The following is a 26,963-nucleotide window of genomic DNA, read 5'->3' as shown; positions in this document are numbered from 1 at the left end:
TCGATCGCAAAAGGCTGGATAGCAAAGTTCAGCGGGGCTGTCATGCAGAAACCACTTAAGCAGCCCAAAGAGTCTACTGAATAGCACTACCCGTTAACGACAGCAGAAGTTACGGATGAAGAACGCCCTACGAGGGGACGCCCGGCGCAGAGGACGGCCGGAGCGGTTCGCTGCCGGGGACTCGCCACCCCCCGCTCCCGCCGGACCAGCCGGGACACCGCGGAGCTGCTGCCGGGCCGGCTGTCCGGCCGACTCTCCCTCCTCGGCTGCTCTCCGCTTCCCACCTCTCCTCTCCTGACGGGACTCCCAGGCCGCTGTTCCCGACACAGCCCCAGGACGCCCGGCGGGCGGGTGAACCCCCTCACCGCTCGAGCAGGCCGCTCGCCTGCCGCCAACAGCCATCTCTCCCCCCATCTTCAGCCACGCGTCCCTCTTCCCTACCTTGTTTGCTTTGTCAAAACCACACCAGAAAAAAAAAAAAAAATAAAGAAAAGAAAAAAAGAGGCGCGCAAGAAGTAGCCACCCTCTCAGGAAAAGGAGCCTCTCCGGAGGGAGCAGCCAACTCGGACACCGCAGAGCCGGGCCCCCGCCCTTCCCCCGCCCGCTGTAGCGCTCCCATCCTCTCTCCCCTCACCCGTCCTCTCCCCACCCCTCCGCAGCCGCTTGCGCGCCGGGGATAATCCCCCTGCAATTGCTTTGCACCCTCGGCGGGGCCGTTGACAGCAGCGGGGTTTGTGCGACGTCTCCCGGACGCAGGACTCCATCCCCCACAGGCCTCGCTGCGGCCGACCCCGCAGTGTGCGAGGCGCCCATTGGCGGAACCGCCTCTCCGTGGGGAGCCTATCACCTCCCGGCTCCTTGCGCCTGGCCGGCAACTTGTACTACACAGCGGTTCGCGGGCTATTCGCCCCGCAGCCTTTCAGCCTCCGCTGCCTCGTCCGCAGCCGGGCAGAGCCATGAACCTGGGGTAAGGAGCGGGGGGACGAAGGAACTCGCGGGACTGGCAGCGGGAGCCGGCCGGGCCGTGGCCCTGTCCGGGGAGGCACGGCCCGGGAGCCCGCCCGACCGACCCCGGCGCCGCCAGCCAGTGCCGCGGTCTGAGGGGGCTCCCGCGGCCCGCCAGCGGTAAAGGCGCTTAGTGCCTCGCTGCTGAGGCGCTGGAAGCGGCCTGCGTGACAAAGCCGAGGGGTTAGGAGACGCTTCTGTGGGGAGGCCTCGGGCAGGGGCTGGAAAGAGGCTTAGGGGGATGAGATACTCGAAACGCCGCGTTTCAGCGGGGCGAGGGACCGGCCTGCGCCAGCCCTTAGGGCGAGCGGGGCGTACGGCGTTGGGCCCCAGCCGGTCGCCTTCCCTCAGGTCGGGGAAGCCCCAGCGCGCCACAGCCCGAACCCGTTGGCTGCTCGTTGCGTCCCGGCCCGCCGCCTCCAGCCGACACAAAGCGTCTACGAAGAAGAATAGGCGCTGGGCTCGGCTTAGCTGCCGTGTGCTGTTTGAACGTCTAGAATTACAGCTTCAGGCACTTCAGTTGCTGTCGTGTTAATTAGAAAGTTGTGTGCGAGCTTTAGATGTCTTAAATTTTTTATTTTTTTAATGAGAGCTCGAAGATAAGCGTTATTTTGAACGTTAATCTTCCTATTAGATTTTCTCAATGCATGGAAGAAAGAAAAGCATTTGCATAGTTACACTCGTGCACCTAAACACTGCCAACATTTTTTTTCTTTTTTTAAACCCATGTATTAACGTTTGTTCCACTTTAAAATGTGGACTGTTTTGCAGGAAAGCACAATTAAAAGACTGTTTTAAGAATACAGCCCCTCTTTGTGATCAGTGCTGGCATTCAGGGAGACTTGTTCAGCGTTTTTCGTAGCATGCAGTTTATATTGTTGGATTATTAAATTGTTGAGGCAGGCGTATTGCTATGTATAGCAATAGAGTGGCACCTTCAGCATGAGGATTTACTTTGTAACATGCAAATCCAAATGCTCCAGTGTCAGCAATAAAAATATGCCCTCTTCAACACCTTTTGATTTCTTCCTATTAAGTAACTTCTCAGAAATGTAGAAAGCTTAGGGTATGAAAGACCATCTGGACCAACAGTATGTGCAGTGTTATAATTAAATACAACTGTCCTTGCTATTAATGTAAAAACCTTAACATTATCAGATTACGTAATATTTCAGATTCCCCCCCCTTCTCTCTCTCTCTCATTTTGCAGTGATGGACTGAAGCTTGAAACTGAAGTGCTGGATGGAAAGCCTAGGCTAATTTTAGCTGCTTCTGGTATTTTTTTAAATCATTTATCTCAAGTAATCTTTAAAGCTTCTTGAAGTTAAACCTAAGATCCAAGCAACATGAAGCACAGCTTTACTGAAATATTTTTTATACTAGGAAGAATATTTGTGCATTGCTATTTAGAATTCCTTATTCACCAGCTTGATACTGAACTGTAGATTGATAATGAACTTCTAAATAGCCTGTCCACTGGTGAACAGCTGGCAACTAGTCTTGACTCTTTACAGCTTGTCTCTCTGTTCATTAAAAAAAGGTTAAGTACCATTATATATTGACTGGCATAACTTGATGACTTTTGTAACTTTATAGAATCTTACTTATCAGGAAAAAGGAGGCCTAGTAAATCTGCTTAATTTACCTGGAATTACATCATTACAGTCACATTTCTGACTTTAAAGCAGCTTTAGTATTTGGCAGTTGACATTTATAATTTTCAATAAGCAGTTTGTTTAGGCCAGATCTCATTACTACCATCTGAGATAGACTTTTCCAGTATATGTTCATAATTTAAGCATTAATAAATTCTGGTTTTGTGATTTGTCAAACATGTTTCTATGCAAGCACAAGTCCACTTTACCTAACTGTTCTACATAGCAGGATACAGAAATTCTCCATTTAATGCCCTCTAAATCATACTTAATTTTCTTCATTTACCAGACAGCTGTCTAATGAGGCATCATGGGGTGTTCTGCGTCAGTAAGAAATACCAGTCTGCTAGAAAGAAAACATTGCAACACCTCTGAAGCAGCAGTGCTACAGCTTTCACTTCTCACAACCATAGTTAGCATCACTGGCTGGATAGGACCAGTGTACATTTCAGAGTGCTGTAAGATAAAGCATGACCTTGGACTTTGAACCAGCCTTGATCAAGCAGTTTTGTCTAGGAATTAACATATTTGTACAACTGATAGAAACAGCTCTTCCTTGATTTGAATTGTGTCAAAAATTATATCAAATTGTATTACTTGTGGATTTCAGTTCTCTGCATTGTCAAACACAGCTCAGTGTCGTAGGGGCTGAAGTAGGATTATTCTGCAGTAGCTTCAGCTGCTGTGCAAGATAGTTGTTTCTCTCTTACACAGGAAAAAACCCCAAATAACCCATAAGCAGCGCTTTGGAGTTCCACATTATGTATCTCCCCCCACTGTGATGGCAAAGACCATATTTATGTTTCTCCTTTCCAAAGAGAAGTTGGGTTTGCATAGCACGTAGAATCCCATTTTAATTTCTGAGTAGCCAGAAAGAAGTCAAAAAGTGACTTTCACTTACTCAGATGAGGGTTGAATGCTTGAGAACCCAGTGATAAACACAGCTGCAGAACACCTTTACTACTGAAACATTATCAAGATCATAGAATCATTCAGGTTGGAAAAGACCCTTGGGATCATCAAGTCCAACCATCAGCCCTACTCTACAAAGTTCTCCCCTACACCATATCCCCCAACATCTCATCTAAACAACCCTTAAACACATCCAGGGATGGTGACTCCACCACCTCCCTGGGCAGCCTATTCCACTGTCTGACCACTCTTTCTGTGAAAAATTTTTTCCTAATGTCCAGTCTAAACCTCCCCTGTTGCAGTTTAAAGCCATTCCCTCTTGTTCTGTCACTAATCACCTGTGAGAAGAGACCAACACCAACCTCTCTACAGTGTCCTTTCAGGTAGTTGTAGAGAGTGATGAGGTCTCCCCTCAGCCTTCTCTTCCTCAAACTGAACAGTCCCAGCTCCTTCAATTGCTCCTCATAGGATCTGTTCTCCAGGCCCTTCCCCAGCTTCGTTGCCCTCCTCTGCACTCGCTCCAGCACCTTGATATCTCTCTTGTATTGAGGTGCCCAAAACTGGACACAATACTCAAGGTGTGGCCTCACCAGTGCAGAGTACAGGGGGACTGTCACCTCCCTACTTCTGCTGGTCACACTAATACAAGCCAGATGGTTCAGGATTTAATGCCTGTCTCTGCAGGACAACAATTCAGCATGCTCCTGAGTTTTAAAATGTTCATCTAGGTTGGAAACTATCAATATGGTTTTGCAGACTTTTAAGAACAATTAGCATTCTCTAGTGGCTTTAATTGGCATGCAAAAAAAAAAAAGGTACAGGTGCTACCAGTGCAGAATGTGTAACAGTCACTGCCAGAGCAATAATTGCACAGTGCAGCTGAAGAAGCCTCATTTCCAACACATGTGTTCCACTGAAATATCATCCCTACTATTTTCTCCCCCCTTTCCATTACCCATATGTGCAGGATTTCTTGTGCCGAGTACCACATTCTCTCTATTAATCAATATTGTAATGCTATTTATTACTAAGTAGTATATTAAACATAGTACTTAATATTATTTTTGAGACCACTACACCTCTATGCATCCTCTAGGATTTGGGTTAAAAGAAGAGTATTTCAGGGCATAGGTAAGGGGAACAATAATGGATGGTGTGATTGTACAAGTATTGTTTCTTTAGGCTGTCAGTGATGGAGACAGGTAACATCATGTAGTATGATGGGGTTGGATGCAGGGACTATCCTGGAAGGATGTGACACAGAAAGCAAACTGAAAAATCATTATAAACAAACAATTATGAAAAAGCCATTACCACAGGGCTCTCTGAGAAACAATTAATAGCAAGGGAGGATCAGACTGGCACAATAATTTTATTAGATCTATATAAAACTGGAAATAGTTACAGGAATATATCTTTAATTTTTTTTGCAACATACTTTTCAAGTGTGTTAGTTGGGGCAGATGTTACAGGGAAGGTTCTTTCCCCCGTCTTACAAAAATTAGATGAATGTAACTACTAATTTCTCAAGATTGTTTTTCAGGAGGAATTTGTTATTAAATACTTCTCTCATATGTTTGTGTTTGTTTCCCAAAAGATAAATCAAAGCCTGCAATGAAGGTAAGTGGAAAAAGGACTTTTTTGGTTAGAGCACACAAATTAACTAGTTAATTTGTTAACACTGAAATTTGAGAACACATTTGAACTGTCTAAATACTTGTAATCAATAATATTTATGAAAGATAAATATGTGCTTATGGGTCCCTTCCAACCTGAGATAGTCTGTGATTTCTCAGGTTCGTAATAGCTGTTAAAAAGGATGAATTAAAAGTTCTATGACTACTTTTACCTTTGGAAGTTGCTTTAGTTTAGTTTGCCAGGAAGTTACAGCAGCACAGGGAATCACCTAAATCAGAACTTTCAGAGACCTTAAAGGGAATCTGGTAAAATAGGGATCTGAAGCGTATTTAAATTCCAGTTTAGTTGTATAGGTTGTCTCTGAGTAAGCTGGAATGTAGTGGGTTGAGGAAGGAGAGGAAGCAGAAAAAAGGTCTCAATACATAGGAGATGATTACAAGTGTGCATCAAGGACCTTGAAAAGGATAAAACTTTAGTACAGAATGGAAAAATCAAGATTGAAATAGTACTGGCTGTATGGTGAAAACATATACCTGTTTGAAGCCAGGCTTCAGAAACACCAAAGAGAAGCAGAATTAATGTTTATTATTAATTCTTTTAAATGTTATGCCACAAAGTTATTTTTCATGCTGTCATTTTTAAGTATTCAAATTTTGGTGCTGTATTCTCTTCCTAAGTATTCCTAGTACACATGAAGATACTTCATTAGTTTATACTCAGTTAGTTTCTATTGATGTAACAGAGAAGAAAAATTACATTTACTTTATTTGTTGCTTCAATCTTGTTTTCATTTGTTACCTGTGCAATTTTATCTCCTTATTTAATACATGGTAAATCTTATTGCTTTAACAGATGGGTAATAAAGCCAGAGCACCTAAACAGGCATTGAGAATAAGGCATACTGGGCATGTTCTGAGGTCAACACAAAATGCTTGTATCAAGCAGGAAAACTTAACAAAACCAAGGAGTGAATCAAGCTTATCAATGACAAAAGGTGAAAAGCTGCAAGTTACAAAACACTCCTCACGTGAAGCCGCAGCTGAAGATCACTCTTTGATTTTCCAAAGAGATAGCACAAACAGATATCCTGATTCAGAGAATCCTGATGGTGTTAAAAAAAGTAAACAGAAACCACAAACCCCATGTGTATCAGCTGAAGACCTGAGAAGTTTGGTGTGTTTAACACAAGAACAGCTTCAACAGATTTTGATGACTGTAGAAGAAGGAACTAGAAGCATCTCTGAGACTCATAACGAAAAGCAAGAGAAAATGGGTAAGATACCGAGAGTTGAGTAAGTTCGTTTCATGAAAAGAGCAAAATGTGAAAGCTTAACTTCAAGTTCATAACTTAAGTTTATTTGCAGGCTGCAGAGGTGTTACTCATGTTTAATGCTCTCAGAGAAAATACTGTTTGCTATTACAGATGTGAAATTGCCTGTTACTGTTCAAAACCAAGCATTTGATAATTTTAACAGTAAAAACTAAGGATTGCTTGATAGCATTCCAGTAGTTTGAAGAGCAAAATAGCAAGCAATTCTGTCAATATTTAATGCAAAAAATGAACCATTTTACATTGGGGGAAAAACATAGTAGAAGCACACTGTACTGTTAGAAGTTTGGAAAAAAAAAAACAAAACAAAACACCCAACCCAATACCTCAAAGATATAGGCCCTTCTGTTTTTGTGAAGAGTTCAAGTCCTGCTATGTGTCTCAGGAGCAGTAGTGCCATTTTCCTCTGGCCTGAAGATGTACATGTATCTTTTTGCCTAACTGTAATATTACTGTTGAAGAGTTTGTTTAATTTTTTATTTCAATTTACTTAGAAGCAAAAGAACTACTGCATATCTTCCTATATTATATCCATACTCCTGTTTGTGGACCTATGGAGGTGGTTAATTCTTTGCCACCAAGAATTAGACACATTGCAATTAAGTAGAGTCCCAAAGTCTGAGCTCTTAGCTAAGAATAAGTGTTTATGGTAAGTCTAGCATTCTAAAAATACCCTGTGAAGTTGTAACTTAAGTGTCTTAACTATACAATCAGGGCTGAAAGCAGTTTTGTGGGGATTTTGCAGGTTTCTGCTCTTCTCAAAGTATTTACTCAATGCTGAAGAAAATTTAGTGGTCATACATACATTTATATATTTTTATATATTTATATTCTACCACAGCTACTAATGAGGCATCAGAGGAAAACATTATAGCACTGCCTCAAAAAACTTGTGAAGTTTCATCTGTTCCAGGTGACGCTAACTCTGATTCAAGCAGGAAACAAGAAGCATATGTGCAGCCAGAACAGAAAGTTATGTACGTAGATGTGTGTTACTATCTACAAAAATTGTATCTCCAATAAAGATTCTTATTGTAGTTCTTAATCACAGTAAAAACCTTTATAAGTACTAATTAAAAAGTTACCGTTAAAATTAATAGATTAGCTTTTTAGGTAAAATTATTTTTTTCCCCTTTTCTCTAGAAAGGATTCGTGGAAACCTGCTGACATGTTTAGTACCTTGGGTGAAAGAGAAGGGGAGAAAGCCTTATTAGAATTTAGAAAAACCCAGTGGAAGAAGGAATTAGGTACTTATGAGATATAGAATATATTTTTGATCAATTTATTACACTCAGGATGCCAAGAAACTTTGTGTTCCTTATGCTCTTTTAAATTTACTTAGTGCAGTTGCTACAAATTGGAAAGTACATAGTTTTGATAGTCTGCAAGACAGATTAAAATTCTTGAATTTCAAAATTTTATGCAAACATTGCCTATAAATTCTTGCAAAAATGCTTCTTAAATAAATATATTCAGTTTTGCTTCATATTTTAGGAGTTACTTGCCACCAATTTTGTCACATTCTGCCCATAGTTGATAGCCATTATAATTAATAATTTCATTTGTTTTTTAATGGGAAAAGTGTCACCCTAATCTACAAGCATGACTGAATGTATCAAATTGCAATTTGAACTTGAAACAGTTTGCAGTCCTGTCCCATCACTGACCAAGGGGAATCTCTGTAGAAAAATAAAAATGTTTAACACAGTAGTAAATTGTGATTAATTAAGACTTTTATGATTCACATGCAGGAGTGCTGTGTTTTGTTTTCAACTTGGGTGTAGACACCTGGTTTTAGGGTTTGATTCTGTATTGTCTGGAGCTTCCATGTGTAGCTCCATTGGTTTTAATATTACAGTAGTCCATAAAATTAAGATCATTTATTGTTAATTTCCCTCTATACCTGGGACATTGTTAAGCCTTCAGTGTTTTGTAGTCTTCTCAGAGAGATTCCCCAATTACCTCCACATCCCTGGGCAGAGATTCAGCCACTGTCCTCTTAAGAGCAAAGTCATGTTTAGACTGATTTGTCAGACAATGGTGACTTTCTCTTGTAGTCCATTTTACAATCAAAATTACAGGGTAGACATGCATTACTTCTTTTTAAAAAAAAATCTGCTACATGTCTATATTAGGAACTCTTACTAGAGTTTGTTCTTTTGAAGATGAACAGGTAGCATTGAAGAAGAAACTGAAAGAAACTTTGGAGGGAGAGGTGGGTTATTTCTGGGCAAAAGCTGGCAATAATAAAACCCATAAAGCGAAAGTGGAAACAGCTGACCCAGATAAGGTAAGGCTATCAATAAACACAAAAGAGCATGCAGTTTCCACAGCACTGTACCAGAACAGTTCCTCTCTTAATTCATACAAGATTTTGTTTTCTGTATGAATCCAATCTCAGTGGTTACTTTAAGCTCTTCCATGGCACGAATTGCTGCAACTCCCTGTTTCACACTTAACCTATTTGCTCCAATTTGTAGCTTCACAAATTAAGATTGTTGTAGCATGAACAACCCATTCCTGTCCTTCCATGCTGATTCCTAACTAAAAGGTATAAATCTTTTCTGGTTATGTTTTGAGGAATAGTCTTAAATGTAATTCCTGTTTATATAATTACTTACATTGTTCATGAGCTCTCATATATATTTGATGACTTACATAATAATGAGCATAGCAATTCGACTTTTACTCTAACCTGCCTATTAAAAAGAGCTGTCACTCTGAAAATGCTGTGCATATAAATATACTCAGATGAGACTTCTTCAGTGACATTGATTGCTGTTAAACAGAAGTTAGGGAGGTACCTGCTGTCGGTTATTACAGCAAAAGCAAATTGTGGCATTCAGAATTCCTAGAAAAGTTACCACTCTGCCCCGTAAGAATTTGTTTCAATCTGCATACTTAAGAAATACTGGATATGAGATGGTTAGTTACAAGTTTTTGCGGAAGTTCTAATGAATAGCAGCTTCTACAAGGATAATTTACTTATTATATGTTGAAGTCTATTTATTTAATACGAACAAAACTGCTGAGCTAAATAAATCAAGTCTTAAAGTGGTCACTTTATTTGCAGACAATGTTTCCAGCTGACTCAGTTATTACCACTGAGAAAAACTGTGTCTGTACAACTGCTTTAACCACAGTGGCTAATAAAGTTCCCCTGAATGTTTCAAGTGCTCCAGCTGGACAGTCTTCTGATTTCAGTTCTTCTGACTTACCAGCTGTCAGTTGCACAGTCTTTGCTTTTGGGGTAAGATTTTTTAAATTGCATGCAGTTTTTTTTATTTCTTGACAACAGATGTATATCTTCAGTAGTTCTTTTAAACCAGAATAATTCAGTAGACTTTTTTGCCCTATCTAAAGAATTGTGTTTGAATTAATGTTTATCAAAATACTGATGCTTTGAAGACTGAGCATTTTCAAGGCTGATGTGAAGAGCAGTACTAGAGGTGTGAGACGAAGTGTTAATTAGCTTTTAAGTATGCATTTAAAGAAATAGAGAAGTGGAACCTACCAGGAATAGAAGACTAAAAAATATATTGATGGCAGAATGTTCAAGTAGTTTTTGAGTTGTTGCTAGTAGGCACTGATTGAAGAGTGCTTTTTGTCAGATAGCATTGGAAGTTTTAAGTGTCACTGAAGTTTGTTTAATAATATAGATGTCCATTAAGGAGCAGAAACACAAGAATGAAGATGGTATCTAGAATTTACTTGAGACAGATCACTACGAATTAGATCATGGTGCTGAATCTACCTGGAACACAGACTGAAGGAAGGGATTTTTATTCATGATACACGTAAGAGTTTTTTTGGAGCGAGAGACTGATGGTTCAAGTTAGAATAATATTCTAAACTGGCTTATTTGGCATCTTTCTAACAACTGAAGCATTTTTATGGAACAGTCAGACACTTGCTACAGTTACAAACTTACATTTTTTGTGCAAGAGAACAGCCTAGTTATGCCTAGCAACTGGAGGGAAAGTTTTCAGCCAAGTCTTTATTATGTGCCTTGACAAGGTGCTAAATTTTTTGTACAAGGAAGAGACTAGCACTTCTCTTATTTCAGGAAGCTGTGCCACAGGAGCGACCTTTTAGTGCTTTGAAGCATGAGCAACAGAAGAAGTGGCTTGAGGAATTGGACAAACAGAAGGAAGAAGCTAAGCTACGAAAAATAGAAGAAAAACTTAATTTATCAAAGGTATCTGTGGTTTGGAGGGACTTTTTGGAAAAAGAGAAGTTTTTTTCTACATTTCTGTTCTAAGAAATAAAAGATGAAATCATAGACCTAACGAAGTAGCAGCAAAGATGTAATTACCTGCAGCATGTTCAGGTTTTCACCTTAAGTCCATAGGATGGTCTAAGTGAACATTCAGCCAGTAGCTGTTCCAGTGTTTCAGTGGCAGAGAACAGACTACCACGTGTCTGGTGTGATGTGTTAGAGTGCTTGCTGCAGAGATGAAGATGGTGATATTACTATACTTTTTTTTCTTTCCCACCATTGTGTGAAAGCACTAGGGTTTGGAAGGTGTTGTAGAGACACTTTGTAAAAAGAAATTGTCTGTAGACTACAGAAGGAGATGAGAAAAGAGAAGGAAAGTTATAGACAACTACACTGTGTCACAGTGGTGTTCAAGGCCTGTTTCTAGAAATACTATTTTAAAACACATACAGTCTTACAAAACTTTTTTAAACACTTCTCCAAAAAGTATTGAAGAAAATAGCCTTACCTTTTCTACCCTTTGGTTTTTCCAGGCTGTTGAATGTAGGTCTCTTATGGTGGATCTAGAAGGAAACTGTGGCCAATATAATTGCTGTGCAGGTGGAATACCTGAAGAGACTTTTAATACTGTCACTGTTGGCCAATTTGGTCAATATATCTTTTACCCCTGGAAGTTCTTCATTTAGAAGCTGACTTCTTTCCTTTACATGTTACTATTTCTACTGTTAGTAGTTTTAAGGTCAGTGGAATACTCTGCATTCTTATACAGCCCGATACTGATACACTCTTTCAAAGACTCTTTGTCTTTTGAAGTGAAGAAATACGCAGTGAGATTGTACTATTGCTAGAATTGACATTTCCAAATTACTGTCCACAGCTTTAACCCCAGGATCATATCTTTCACCATGCATGAGATGCAGTCACATCATGAGATGTTCTGTATTATTAATGAACAAGAATCTTGGTTACTAAAACTCGATTGATATGAATGTTCATAGTCTGTGGCCTTCTGGATTAAAAGGCTACAGTTTTTACTCTCAGCTGAAACATTTATGGCAATTAACAATTCCTGAACAGAAATTCTTCATTTTAATTCCATAGTTTGTAATACTAGAAGAGAGCTTTCCTACCCACCCTCCAAAAAACCCCTTGTTACCAAAGTTGGTTACCTACCCACACACAAGTCTTTTAATTTCCTGAGTTGCTGAAGGGATCAAATTTCCTTTGTCAGCTGAGCTTTGTAACTGTGAAGGAAACACAGCTGTGAAAGGTTCCTTCATTAGCTGCCTTGTTTTTTAATTTGCTAGGTGTGCTGTGGGAGGATGGTTGCAGTCACCAGTGAGTAACCTAACAATAATCTCACTTCTAGCCTCTTTTTGAAAGTTAACACACACTTAATCTTGTTTTCTTCAGCATCTTTTTTTTTTTCCAGGTCTTGTGTTATACTCTCAACCCTTCTGCGTATTGTACCACAGACCTGCATAAGAATAAAGTAGATTTTCCAACTACTCTGATCTGCTTCTACAAAATAGAGTATTTGAAGGGAACAAAACTCAGGGAACAGGAGGAAGAATAATTTGGATTCTTATTATTTGGACTGTGATTTTCTTACTTCTTTTAAAATAGGTGTGAAACTTCTGACACAAGGGCATTTTTATTTAAGGAAAGGACTCCCACAAAGTGTATTAGATTGGATTATGTTAGGTTTTTACCTGCAGATTGCAAGTTTTGAGGCAGCCATTCTCCAGTCCCTCCAGGGAAACAGTTGTTCTTTTAGTCAGAAAACCTTCTCAGTACCTATATCAGAAACAAACACCCCTTAGGTAAAAATCTTTTATTAGTGATATATCGTAATGTTCCAGTTGGTAACACTGAGCCAAAAAGATAAGCCTGGGTGGTACAGAAGAGAGACATAAACCCAGTATGTCACCTCTACAAAAGTTTTAGGTACTTTGCTAGGATAACAGCGATGGCTTCTGTGGGAGGAAGAGTTTTTGAAAGAAGGCTTATTTTATAATAGGGCTGTCTGGCTGAAAATAAGAGGTTAGAGGTTAATATCTCTGCCCAAAGCACATTAAATCTGCTACCATCCAGAATTAAAATGGAGGGGGTAAACGTAGGACAGTGTAAAAGATGCCACTTGTTTGTGTTACTAGAGAGAGAATATGTACACAACAGGAGGAGAGCATGGCAGAGTGGACAGGATATTGACTCCTCAATCAAGTAGTTCCCAGTACTATTAGAAAAATTATGGAATGGAATAGTAATATAAATCGAAAAAACAGTACCAAAAAGCCTGAATCCATGTTAACTTACATTTTTATTCTTCAAACTTTTTTACTTCCTAATTTATTTTTTTTCTGCAAATATAGTAGCAATATATTTTTGATGACCAAGTATATGGATCAGCAGTATAATTCATGATCTGACTTGCATTTTAAGCAACAGAGAAGCTTCTGTTTTCCCATTTAGGGAAGGAACTACTGTCTGATTGTAGCTCCATAACAGAGCTTTGCAAATGTTCCAGTTGTACAAAATGTGTATTGTCTGTTTTGTTAATGATACTTTATAGAAACAGTATAATTGATCATATTTCCAATTTTTGTTGCTTCATATTTATTTAGGCTGAAGAACATGACAGATGGGCAATGCATTTTGATTCTTTAAAGAACCATCTTAATGCTAATGCACAGCACCCCTCAAATGGAATGTACAAAAAGCAGCCTGAAAGTCTTTGCCTGTCACCTGACCCTAAGGAGCTGACTGCTTTTATTCACCCTTTTTCACCTGCAGCTTTAGGCAACCTCATGCCCTTAAAGGTGGGAAATGCAGAAAAAGCTGCTAAAAACAGTGCTTTGGAACACAGTCAGAAAGTCAGGTAAGTGAACTTTGTAAAGATATTCATCTTCCCAGCCAGTACATTTCTGATGCCTCCTTAGAAATTTTAAAAAAGAAATTGAATCAAGTCTTTAAATATGATCTTTGGATCTTATTCCTTGGCTTTTGCTTATTTCAGAAATACCAGTTGTTTCACTTTTGAAACACACAGGTGCTTCCATTGTTCATTAATAAAATTTACTGCAGATAACCTTACTTTATTCCTTAGTAAAATGAATTTCATAATTGTAAATTAATACAATGGGATAACCTCAATATGAAAATATTACTTGAAATCTAGCTGTTTCTAATTATGAAAGGCTTTAGAATTATTTTTAATGATTAAAAACATACATGTTCCTTTGTTCATAGTTTCCTCCGTTCAATGACAGCTCTCCTGGACCCTGCACAGATTGAAGAGAGAGACAGGCGGCGGCAGAAACAGTTAGAACATCAGGTAGACTTTTGTTTTAAAGTCTAATGCTATTTCAGTGAGAAGTAAGGATGAAAGGTAGTGTTGTCTCCTGAATAAAGCATGAGATTTAATACCAGAATCTAGTGAGGCATTTGGCTTTTATGCTTCAGATTACATGTTTACAGTTATTTAACAGTGTTTCATTCAGTTAGACTCTGCAGGGGTTTTTTTAATATTTGTACAATGATTATTGCATTTCTGTAACTGAATTCTTGCCTCAAAAAATGTAGAGTGCAGTCTTTAGAGCTCCAGTAGATTTGTGTGTATTTTTCTTCAGTCTCCACTGTCTCAGGAGGACTGATATTTACAGATACCCACTCCATGAATCTTCAAATTTTTATCTACTTTATACTGTTATTTACATTACTTCTGAGGCATTCTAACTGAATGTATATCTGCATGATGATGTCTCTAGCACAGTGTAAAGAAGTCTTAGTATAAATGTAATGAGCCTGTTCTGTGATTCTGCTAGATCAAAATTCTGCCTTACAGTATGTAAGGTAAAAATCAGACCACCAATTTCTTTACAAGAAAAGTAAAAGCATTTTTGAAAACATTAAAAAGCTACTTTTGTTTGAGTATTTCAAACTGCTTTGTTGGACTGGTGGTTCCTGCACCCCACCCCTCCAAAAAAAGAAAGGCAGCTACCTCTCTCATGAGAAATTAAAATAAAGAAAAATGTTTGAAATAAATCATCTTGATTTTTTTTAATTTGTCCAAATCCAAGTACTATACATGTATATAGAAGTATATGAATAAATAGCTTATAATATCTTAATGTTATATCTTTTCATTTTCCTTTTTTTCTGATTCTACTAGAAAGCAATAATGGCTCAGGTAGAAGAAAAACGGAAGAAGAAACAACTGGAGGAAGAGCAGAGAAAATGGGAAGAAAAAGAGGAAGAACAGCGCCTAGCACGAGAAAAAGAACAACTGCAGAAACAGTTTGAAGAAGATACACTGAAACAAAAACAAAAGGAGGTGGGTTTTTGCGTTTTCTTTAGTGCAGATAGTTTGTAATAATACTGGTTTTGAGGAAAATGGTTCTTGTTCTTCACCTTCAAAATTGTGTCACCTTATCATTTTGAAAATGAAAACTATCTGAATTTTAGACATTTGAAACCAAAATCTGTTTCCTCAGTTAATAAACTTACAACACCATACAAGTGTAAGGCAGTTTCTTTTTTTCGACAAGGGCCTTTTCAGGAAGAGGAATAAGAACTGGCAAAAATGGAACTGTAGTTTTAAATACTGCAGAAACATGCATTTTTAATTGGAAATTTTAAATAAAAAAACCCCCTCAAATTATAGGACCCAGTTATTGTTGTTGGTAACTTGATGCTTTTAAGATGCTTCAGTACCATGAAGTTTATCTGACTGGATGTGCTTTCACTCTGGATTAAAAACTTCAGAACATACTCTGGAAAAGTAATTTTAAAAGTCATTCATGTTTTAGAGCTTTCTCCTCCGTAACTATTGCTGAGCTTTACATACTCCTTTCTTATAAAAGTTAAACCAAAAGTACATTTTGACCTTCGGTAAGTACAAATTTTGGATTTGTATACATTCTTACCTCTGTAGAAGGTTAAAAGCCTTGTATGATGTTTTATTCTTCCTTTTGGCTCAGTAGCAGCTATTGCTGTTTGCCTTCATATTTGGAAGAGTAGCAGAATTCCATGAGATGTCATAAGATAGAGAAGGGTGTGTTTTTGGAATCACCCTAAAACCTGCAGAAATACAGATCCCTGATTTTCTGCATTTTTTGGATGGAAGCATATAGCACCCACCTGTAGATACTAGAACAAACTGGTGAAAAATTGGGAAAGTCATCTTTCTCTGCAATAGGCCAGCTCCTTCAAAATGAGTTATGCTAGCAGTTGTTGTTCTTTCCACCCTGCAAATGCAGTAGGAAGCAGGATGAGACAGTAATAGCAGTTTGTAAAGGAGATTTTCCTTCACCCAGTCTCCTGCACCTTGAACCTGCTGAGTCTGGAACCTGGTAACCCTTATATTCAGGGACATTCTGCCTTTGTTGGGGAGGCTTCTACTGTCCCCTTTCAGGGAAAATAGGAAGAAGGTGGGGTTTTTAATTATTTTTATTTAGGATTCGTTTATTTCATTAAACCACATGATTTAGGAAGTCATGGATGGCTGAAATTGGGGCATTTAGGAAAAGATTAATTTGTCAGAAAGGAGATAAATATCCAAATAACTTTGAGGATCTTGATGCTTGCTTTTTAATGCTAGGATTGAACATCTTTTGTTAGCACAGCAGAGGTTCTGAATTTGTCTTTATAATCATAAAAGTTATGTGTTACGTATTTCATCTACTCAACTAGTTTTGGTTTTGTTTTTTTTTAAAAAGCTTTACCCAAAATAAGACTATATGTAAGCCTTGAGGATTAATAATCCTCTCAACTTTATTTTCAAAGTAAATAATCATGTATATTTACTGTTTTGGGTTTTTTATAAAGGAATTTGTGACTCTTAAAACAAATGAGCTCTATCAGACAATGCAGAAAGCTCAAGAATTAGCACAGAGATTAAAACAAGAACAGCGCATTCGAGACTTGGCTCAAAAGGGACATGACATTTCAAAACTTCAGAAGAATCTTGGTGGTGGCAAGTACAAATCTTTTTATATTGAGTTTGCCTAAACTCCTTCAGTGTTTGCGTGCAAACTGTTTGTGGTTTTCGGTTTGGTTTGTTTTCTTCCCTGTCCCCACTTGGGTCAGAAACTGCTCCTTTGCTTCATGAACCAAATTTAATTTCAGCTTATTTACCTTTCAGACAAATATCAGTGTTAACTAATATGGACAATATTGTGTTTTGGTAAGCTTCAAATACTGTATTTCATAAAGGAAGAAACATAAAGACGTTATCAGGAATGCACAGGGAATATTCAGACCTATGTGCTGTTAATTGGATTTCCAGTGAAAAAGGGAGAGTATTAGGATCTGAACTGTAGTTCTCAGTCGTGCTTTGAGTTCTAAACCACAACAGTCTGATAACTTGGTAGCATGGTTTAAATGGAACAGGCATTAGTAAATTGAACAATTTTACTTACTACTTTTTAGGTGATACAGAATTTGAAAACTGTAATACTGGCATTTCACATCAAAGTCATAATTTTTCTGATGACATCAAGTGTCATAACGATCAGCAGACTTCTCCTCGGAAAGACACTGCTGTACAGACAGGTATGCAGGTCTTAAATTTAGTTACTCTGATATACCTCAAGAAAGACAGTAGAACAGCATATTGGTGAAACTGACCCAGATCACCGTCATTTAGAATGGAATAAAACTAGAAAAAGATACTTTAACAGACATGGGCATGTTGGTATATTACAATATATCACTGTGTTCTTCTAAATAAATTATTTGTCTATATAATTGTTACTTACCAGTTACAGAGTCAAATCACACAGTCTGAAATACAGTGTTGATTTAGAGTCACGGTCACAAGCCACGTAGGACTAAATTTATTAAGGTATTTAAATACATAGTTGTAGTAGTCTTCAGTGAGAATGTTCACAGGCTTACGTAACGTTGTTTGGTATCGAGCAGGGCTGGGTTCCTAAGGAATCCTTGAAAATATTGGCAGAAACAGTGTCAATAATTCTGGAATTAGAAAACCAGACTCATTAGAAAATGAGAGCTTACATTCAGATGTTTAGAAAAGCTTTCTACAGTTCTTGCTAAATACCCAGGCAGAATTGCAGGTCCATCTAGGTAGAATACTTCCCAGTCTTTATCTTGAGTTTGTACCACGTCATTAAAAAACCCAGCTCAAACTTAGTCTGCATTTATTAATTATTAGATGAGGTGTGAATGAGCAGATTCAGTGGAAACTTACAGTCACTTTATGCTTTTTATTTTGAAGTGTATTAGCTTGTCACTTGTGAAGTAGAAGCTGTATTTCTATTTGCTTAAGCAACAATTAGTATTTTTGGTTTCAACAGTTCTGGTAGAAACTTTACTATGAATTTGGAGAGTTTACAAATTAATTTGGTTTGTGTATGCCCCTTAGTAAAGAAAGAAGCTGGATTGTTAGTAATTTAAAAACTGAACAAAATATTTCCACTGGAAGATAAGGATTAGGAAAGTAGGTTATTCCCAGTAGCGCTGTGAATGTGACCAAACCATCAGCATGCCAAAAATCTAAACAGAAGGTGTGTTTTGCTCTTTACCTTTGGGTACCATGACAGAAATAGAATTCTACATTTTAAAATAATTTAGTTTTATTTTACATAAATTTTGCTTTACAGTGACTTGATTTCATTCTCCAATCTTTTGGGGTTTTTTCCTGTCCTTGCTGAGTTTACTTCTACTGGTCCTATCTATCTTGCACATCAAAAAGAATAAAAAAGCATCATAAAACTGTAACAACTAATTTTTTAATAAAATCAGTAATGGTAGATTGATACACATACAAAAGTCAAACAAGTAATTTGAATAGCCTAGACTTGGAGTTAAAATATACTTTTTTTTTTTAGATTACTTTAATACTTCAGCATACACTGAGTCAGCTGAGGAAAGAACTGTGTGTTGTGGGTCACCTGATATTTCCATAGAATATAAAGAAACCTCTAACAGCAAAAAATACCAGAAGGAAATGCAGTATATAGATAAACATAAAATTTCAGGAAGAGAGACTGGTGGCATTTACAGTGATCTATATGAACAATATGCAAGAAAAGAAAGACAAATTAAACCTTCAGAAAAGTACAGCAAAAGACCTGACTGGAACATAAACAAGCCTGGGAAAAGATACATTCCAGCATCAGAAAGATACCCTAAACAGCTACAAAAACAAAGGGAAGAAAACAAAGTAAGGCGACAAATGGAGCTGCTTCAGTTGGTAGAAAGAAATACCCCTGGGAATCTCTGCCCCAAAAAGGGTGGTTGTTCAGACAGGTCTCCTTCACCTCACGAAGAAACAAATATGAAGAATAAGGGACACAGAGTCAGAAAGGTAACTATCTGATCTTTAACAACAACAATGTGTGTTTTTAAGACTCTTGTTCCACTTGGTTTTGCCTGGATGGGAATTCAGTTATGTAACACAAGCATCAAGAATTTTCCTGTTCCTATCCTTTGTGTAAAGAATGGTATTACAGCCCTGTTTTGTTCATCATGATCAGAAGAATATATTCAGATTTTGTGACTTGGAATCAACACTTTGGAAGATTGAAATAACAGTAAAAGCTCTTTCATTGATTCATTATCATTGATTCATTATGTAACCAGGGAGCTTGATTGAAAGCAGTGTGTGGGATAGAATGCCATCTCTGCTCTGTTTTGTCCAGTCATTATGTTGAGATGCTGGTTGAGGTCTAGGAGTATCTGTTCACTGCCTGCAAAGAATATGGATTACTGAGGATCTACTCTGTTGTCACAGATGTGCATCCTTCTTTATTTCTTATTTTGTTCTCTATTTGCAGTAAGCAGGTATCGGTACAGCTTGTGGCTGGGGAAAAAAAAAACAATTTTCATTTAAAGAAAATACTATCAAATATATTCATGCGTCCTCTCTCTCACTTGCTCGCTCTCTGAATGTATGTATATACATATATATGCATGAATACCTCACTTTCTCACACCTTCCAACAGAAAAAAATCTGGTGTAGAAGAGGCAGCCACTTCAGTTCTGTTTAGCCCTTTGTGTACTGGGGCTACATACACATATTTTAGAAGCTGTGGGTATTAAAAAAAAGTATGTGAAAATAGGTGACTGTTCACATATTTAAAGATTTGTTAAAGTGAGTTTGTTGGTCTGTTTGAGATTAATGGTAAATCTAAGTTTTATGTTTACATTATTGAAAGGTTCAAGAATTTTGTACCTGAGAAATGTGGCAATGAACTTTAAGCAGATTTTTAAGATGAGTAAGCATTGTCCGATGCCGTAAGAAGCATGGGATATGTTAATGGTTTTAATTTAAGTGTAAAACTTCTACTGACTGTATCTAGAAACATGACCTTTTCTTTAATAATCATTATTTTGGGCTGAACCCTTCAGGTTTATAAATGCAACTTTCCAAGGTCATTGGAAAACATATATAGTAGTTTTCATAGCACTTAAAGCTGCCAAAGATATAGAAAATTGGAGCAAATCCTCCTGTAATTTCTTTGATTTAGTTCATAGACACTACAAGTCTCTTTAATGCAAGTCTTTGATAAATATCTTTCTCCTGAACTCAGGTCAAACAGTCCTTTTGGAATTTCAGAACAAATTTGTCTTGAAAACTAAATGCTTTTAATAGAAGAACATGGAGCTTTTTATTTCACTTTTGACTTTCTTGGTTTTCTCCTAGGAAGAACAATTACATAAGAATCATTTGAATGAAGAAAGGTACGTCAATACTCTGCAGTAATGAAATGTATAAATACATTAATAGTGAAATGTACATACTTCTTCCTGATTTTTAATATTTTAAAATAATGTGGATGCATCTAATTGTGTACTATTAAAAATACACAAGACCAGACAAACTGCAGGGATAAAAGCAGAATAAATGAGCAGAAGTCCAGTCCTCGGAGGATTCTTTGTCTCTACTGTTTGAGAAAATTAATCATGTTACTTAAGTATTGTTTGGGGTTTTCTTAACTGAAATTGTTTCGTACAGATCTGAATCACCACCTGTTCCAGCAGTTAAGAACAGATTACACCAAGTACAACAAACACAGATACATGCTTCTAATTTCCTGATGCATCACCACAACAGTGGAAGAGAGAAGAATATCAAGACAGATACACAGCAGAGGAGCTCCCCTCCTCCCGTAACAGAAGCTGGAAGACCTCCCTCTTCACAGTTTATTCCGTATGTTCGAACAAATGAAGTATATTATCTTGATCCAGATGCACCAGTGACTAGACCTTCAACACATGACCCACAGTATCGACAGTTTAACGGTACTGAAATGTATTATGAACTGATTCATGTACAAGAGAAGAAATGTTACATTGATTTAGTTCGAAGTGCTGCAAATTATTCAATTTGGTATTGTTTTTTACTGAATTTTGCAGTAACCCATGTGTGTCACAGCACTGTACAGAAAGCCTATGCAACCAAATGATACTCTATTAAGAAAAAATCCACAAAAAAGTTAAAAAAAAAATCAAAAAAGCAGCAAAATTTCTTACTCTTTTATCTGTCTTTTTCATCTGTTTACCTTTAATGAGGTATGATTGCACTTCTCAGATACTGTTGCATATAGATTTGGGTTTAGGAATCAAAGTGTTGTTTGACTTAAAAATAGTTATTGTAATCTGATAGTAACCAACACCTGATTTTCACAAGCTGTGAGAGTCTACTGCTTCAAAATTAAAGCAAAATTGATAAAAAGAGTATTGTTAACTGATTTGATATACATTTACTTTTAGATTCTTACCAAACACCACGACAGATTTTTAGCTCTGATCACGTTAGAGATCCTCTTCTAAATCCTGATGTAGTTAAAGTCAGAGAGAGACAACAAGCAATTCTCAAAGGATTGTCAAAATTACGCCAGGTAAGCAAAAAGTTGTTGGGTAAGCATGCATGTATATATACTAAAGTCAAAATGAACATTGCAAACTATTGCACAGTTACAAGTCTTTAATTCATTTTTCCATCATACATGATTAAGTTTTGGGCCATGTCCTCTACTTTTGTGCCCTCTTACTAATTCTGCTTTTCGTGCATTACTTCCACCTTCGGACTATCCTTAGAGACAGATTATGGACTCTTTAGTCCTTAGATCAGCTATGAAACAGTGAAGTACCTGAGAAAACTTGAAACCAAGAGGAATTGCTTTATTTAGCCTCCAGGTTTTGATAGTTAGGGTTGCTTAGAGTAAGAATGTTTCAGTTTCAAGAGGAAAAATAATAGTATTTTAACAAAACACTAGAACCCTTGTTAATGAAATTTCCCTTCTGCATTTCATGGGTAAGCCAGTCATAACAGAGCAGTGTAGTTGGTGCAGAAGAGTTACTGAGGTGGAACTTGTGTGTTAGTCATGGAAAAATACTGTAATTTGGAAATTTGAACTGTGAACACTTATAAAACCCTTCCAAGATGCCTATTCATTAACATGTAAAAGTTAAATTCAGGATTTGTCAATCAGCCAGATTTAGTGAGTGAATATAAAATGAAATTTAGTTTAATACTACACACAGACGAGCTCCTGAGACAAAAGCCTGTGTACATTTGTATACGTTGTTCTATTTGAAAAAAGTTACTGGTAATGATTAGTATTAAATATGGTGAGACTGTCTTTAAGGCTCCACATTGCAGTAGATTAAAGAAGCACAGGATTGTAGCTGGTAACTGTAAAGTTACCTTTTTTCCTGTCTGGAGTCAGAATACAGGAAAAATACTGTCAGGCATCTAGTTATGAAAACATGAGTGAATTTGATACTCCACCTGTTGGCAACAAGGGTGTGGCCTGGAGCAGATTCAAACTGCAGGTCTGGACAATGACATAGTTTCTGTTTATGCTTCTAAATGGCCTGACAGGGGACTGCAAGACAAAAAAAAGCACATTTAAGTTTGCATTTTGTTCTTGAAGAACACTAAAGATAAACATGTATCAGTATCTTCCCTTGTTTTGAATGGCTCTTTGCCTTAAGGGAGAAAAATTTCATAAATTATCAAAATAAAGGGAAGAATCTGACAGACAAGTACAATAAAGACACCAGTAGTTAAGCTATTAATTACCTGCTGTGCTTTAGAAAGACAGAAGTCTGCCATGCGTACTTCATGCTTCAGTAGTAGGTAAATTCCTTGTGCAAACAAAGGGTTGAGGCTTTCCCTAATTTTTAAGGAAAGCAGTGACCCAGGAGCACTGAAAGGTTGCCAGTTTCTAATGGCTTCCAGGTAGGTTTGACTGGATCTGGTCTTCCCCAATGCTTATTAACGTTCTTGTTAAGTATCTACAGCTGTTAAGTATTTTGTATTCAGGCTTCATTTGTCAGTGGTAAGAGTGGTTAAGAGTGAAGGCAGCTTCAAAGCACAAGCTGATCCTTGTGCTTGCTGAGGTCAACAATTGAATGGATATTTAAAGGAGATTTAAGGTGATAGTATCTGTGTTGGGAAACTTAAGAGACAGGAGGTTAGGGATATTTTTGATACATATTTTATATTCAGGTCATAACAGTGGCTAAAACCTAATGTTAAGGTTAGTCTTTCAATGGACCTTGCTTCTGGAAGACAGTTAACTTAAACCATTTAAATATCCTACCAGCTGCAGAATGCATTTAGGACGTTAACTACTGAACTTAGCTTTATCTTGTATACCTAAGTATTGCATACCCCTCCAGATGACACCTGTTCCACATCAGTTATTTCACTGAGAAAGGAAGAGTAACGCAGTTTTTTCTATGAAATACAATTTAGACAAAGAGCAGAGTTTACTTTTCTATTCAGAAGATAATCTAGTCTTGTTTGTGTTTTAAATTTCTATATACATGCATATATATATACATCAGATTGATAGTTTCAGAAGAGAGATACATATATTCACAATGTATTTGGCCAGTCTTTAGTCATCTTTTGTCTGGGGGAGTTCACAGCATATTTGACCCATTTTCAGCCTTTGAAGTACACACCCAACTAGAGTGACAGGTAAACAAGGGGCTGTTTCAGTACCAGTCCGGCTGAACCAGCTGACCTGTGGAAGGCACCAGTGCAAATCAAGGGCAGACACGGGCCTTCCTCTGCCCCTGGGAGGGGGCTGCTGGCATCACATTTGTTACGAGACAGCAGGTTTCCTATATTTCAGGTGACAGCAGTAATAGGAACTATCAACAGACTTATTTTTCACACTGAAATCGAAAGAGTCAGTGGAATAAGCCCAAGTTTATTCATCCAGCAAAGTGAATTAAGTATCTGTGAAAAAGAAGGGCCAAAATTTTAAGAAAAAGGACAAAACCCCAGTTACAGTCAGTACATACCAGAGCATCTTCTCTTTACTAAGGCAGTAAAACCACTTGCCAGCAGGTTGTAGGTGGCAGTGTCTACGCGATCCTGCCAGCCCCCAGCAGGCTGTCCAAGGACATGCAAAGAAAGACCTCGCTACTTGGCCCTCTGTAGCTATTTCACTTTACTTTTCTCTAGGCCCTTTTTATCACCTTTGCAAGCCATGTGATAGACTTTGTTCCAGTTTGCAATGTTACTTGTTTCTCACCTCAGCTCTGGGTTGGTACAGGGCAATTTATTGCACGTCTTTGTTTTGTAATATGCTACTAAATGCAAAAGTCACTCTATAATAAAAGTAATTATTGACAAAGGGACTGAACAAGCCCCCTGACCCATTAATATAAATAGTAGATACTGTTGATTAATTAAAAAGCAGTTCATCAAGTGATTAGAAGTAGGCAGCTGCTGCTTTTGGAAGGATGCAAAGAGAAGTGTAACAGGCCTCTTTGCTAACTGAAGCCAGTTCTGCAGGACCTCTCTCCCCTTCTGTGCCACCAGGAGTACCGCAGGCTCCATGCTGAGCTCTGCCAGCAGCCCGGAACCCTTCGCTTTTGAGAAGGGTCTTCTACCTCTGAGAAAAAATACTGCTGTAATTTTTCCTTTTTTCTATGTTTTAAACAAACTTGCTTGGTACCAAATGACTTCTGATGGGTCTAAAATGGATAGAGACCAAGGGGCCAGATCTATCAATATATACAATCCCATTAATTACAGTAAAGAGCCTTTAAATTTATGAATGTACTGGACATAGCTGTATCATGTATCACTTATCACATAGACAAGGATACACTTCCAGGAGTTTTTATTATTACAAGTTTTCTTCATTGTCTAGTAGTTGGCCATTAACAAAGCAGGAACCTTTTACCTTTTCAGAGTAAATATGCATATCCTAAAACATCTGACACTGTTCTAGTTCCCATGGTAATGCTATCCTTTATCTTAGAGTATAATTTATCTTAAGACTAAAAGCTGGTTCCTGTCAAGGTTTTGGGTTCAGCTCCATACAGGAATACACTAGAATACTACACCTGAGTGACAACACACAGAGGAGTGAGCAAGTGAAATTTAAAACAGTGGAAAAGTCCTTTTTCCTCTGCAGAGTCAGCCCTGGGAAGTGGACTGGCTTCCCCTTCAGTCACACTTCAAGCCTTTTACAGAAGACAGGAAATCTTGAGTCCCCTCTCTACTGAATGTATTACATTGTACTGCTTTTTTTAACATTATATATTTTAAAAGTGTTGAGCCTTAAGTAAATTGTTTTAACATATGAAACAGTAACACTTTATTAGTTCAAGCTTCTTCTCCATGAAGAAGACCGAACATTGACCTTTATATTCCATTTATTTCAGGGCCTCCTGCAGAAGCAGAAAGAATTGGAAAGTGCTCTGATTCCTGCTATAGCTCAAGAAGAGAACTTTCTTTTGCCATTTTGAGAGGTACAGTTGAATGTTCTGAATTCTTAAAATGTAAATGCACAGCACTTTGCTACTGTAACTAATTATGAACCTTCTCTTTTTTATGGAATACTTAAATTATGTGAATTTGGATAGATTACAGGGTCATGTTGCTTTTCATATTGAAGATACGTTAAACTAATGATGGTGTGTCTGTTTAGAATGGTCTTCATGCTACCTGAAGAGTATGTCCATTTAATGTAAACCACCAAAACACAGTATAAAAAAATGTTACATGTGTTTTTGTAGAACTCAGTGTATGTCTTTTGATAAATAAAAAGATTAAGATGTACTCCAAATGGCTTTGTTGATATTTTTAACTATAGGAAACTGCCTGTGCTTAACTACCGTTTTTAGGCTTAGACAATTAGCTGAAGTAATCCCTGATTTTAAGACCACAGAAATGCTGACTATAAACTTTTTCCCCCCTCTCAATTAAACCAGGATAGCAGCACTTAGCATTATAGGCAGTAGCACTCATTTATAAGAAAACTTCCTTAAACTAAGGTCTGAACACATCACTATTCAATCTTCCAGTCAGGAGTAAATGTTTACTTCAGATTAATTTGCTTTTAGTCCTCAAAAGAGAGGGTAACCTGGGGTAAAACTGTTTCCCTTCTAGATCTCTGCAGAAGCTGCATACCCTGAATTCCCGTTAGCTGTTCTGTGGTATAATGTGGTAAAGGCCACAGACCCTCGCACCGGGTGCCCAGCCAGGCCCTAGGTGAGAATCTGCAACAGTTCTTCCCAAATTCCATTAAGGCTATTGATACAAGGGAGTTCTCCTTTTTGACAAAAGATTATTTATTGCCACTGCTACGCTAGTCTAGTACTGGCTTGTTCTTAAATTTAACAAATAAATCAAACAACTGTTAATAATAGAAGGAAAGACATTCAACTTTAGCGAATTTGTTTTTTTAAAAGGTACCCTTTTTTTAAGCAGTAATATTTGTCCCAACTAATTTTGGGAGTTAAGAGTCATATAGTTTGAAGCACTGTCATCTGGTACTACACCACACATCCTACATAAAACCACTACAATCAAATTACAGACAGGAAAAACCCCCAGACGTAGGACTTTGTACAACTTGAAGACAAGAGCAGTAAACATGAGTCAAGAGTAGTAACATATGCAAAACCAGCACTGGAATACCAAGAGTAGTCTTGAGACTCCACAGCCATTTACTATCAGCTGCTGCTTTCCAGAACCCTGAACCAATTAAGAGAGAATCACAAGGGAAAAGTAAGTTTATAACTCAGCAGATGTGAAACTGAAAAGGACAAGATTAAGAAACAGATAAAACTGTACTTAAGATAATACTAGTTTACAAAAGAAAAAAAAGGAAAGCACCAGTAATCATTATGCTGAAGTAGGAGAGGACTGAGGTTTTTCTAATGCAAATTGAACTACCGCAGTCATTAAAACCAGGTTTGTCC

At 37.8% G+C, this 26,963-nt stretch overlaps 1 protein-coding gene across 3 annotated transcripts; it reads left to right on the top strand.

Moving 5' to 3' along the window:
• The first annotated feature begins 453 nt into the window (after positions 1–453).
• CCDC66 (coiled-coil domain containing 66) lies at positions 454–25,825 on the top strand. Of its 3 annotated transcripts, none has more exons than XM_074879347.1 (19): positions 454–967; positions 2,216–2,280; positions 5,170–5,192; positions 6,063–6,483; positions 7,454–7,517; positions 7,684–7,787; positions 8,706–8,830; positions 9,614–9,790; positions 10,607–10,738; positions 13,384–13,637; positions 14,009–14,093; positions 14,931–15,092; positions 16,586–16,733; positions 17,189–17,311; positions 18,610–19,088; positions 20,428–20,465; positions 20,740–21,026; positions 21,498–21,625; positions 25,422–25,825. In XM_074879347.1, the coding sequence occupies exons 1-19, from the start codon at positions 957–959 to the stop codon at positions 25,503–25,505; spliced, it is 2,910 nt and encodes a 969-aa protein (XP_074735448.1). In that variant the 5' UTR covers positions 454–956; the 3' UTR covers positions 25,506–25,825. The 3 variants fall into 3 exon arrangements, with proteins under 3 accessions (XP_074735448.1, XP_074735447.1, XP_074735446.1); XM_074879346.1 differs by having other exon boundaries at positions 7,439–7,517; XM_074879345.1 differs by having other exon boundaries at positions 7,382–7,517.
• The last annotated feature ends 1,138 nt before the right edge of the window (positions 25,826–26,963 follow it).

Source organism: Strix uralensis, chromosome 10 (assembly GCF_047716275.1).
Source record: "Strix uralensis isolate ZFMK-TIS-50842 chromosome 10, bStrUra1, whole genome shotgun sequence".
NCBI lineage: Eukaryota > Metazoa > Chordata > Aves > Strigiformes > Strigidae > Strix > Strix uralensis.
Note: the sequence above shows the minus strand (reverse complement) of the source record. Positions and strands in the feature narration are given on the sequence as shown.

Coding starts and splice junctions, on each gene's coding strand:
- CCDC66 (XM_074879345.1), top strand. Junction 13,638..14,008: donor GAACACAGTCAGAAAGTCAG/GTAAGTGAACTT, acceptor CTTTGTTCATAG/TTTCCTCCGTTCAATGACAG. Junction 19,089..20,427: donor AGGGACACAGAGTCAGAAAG/GTAACTATCTGA, acceptor GTTTTCTCCTAG/GAAGAACAATTACATAAGAA.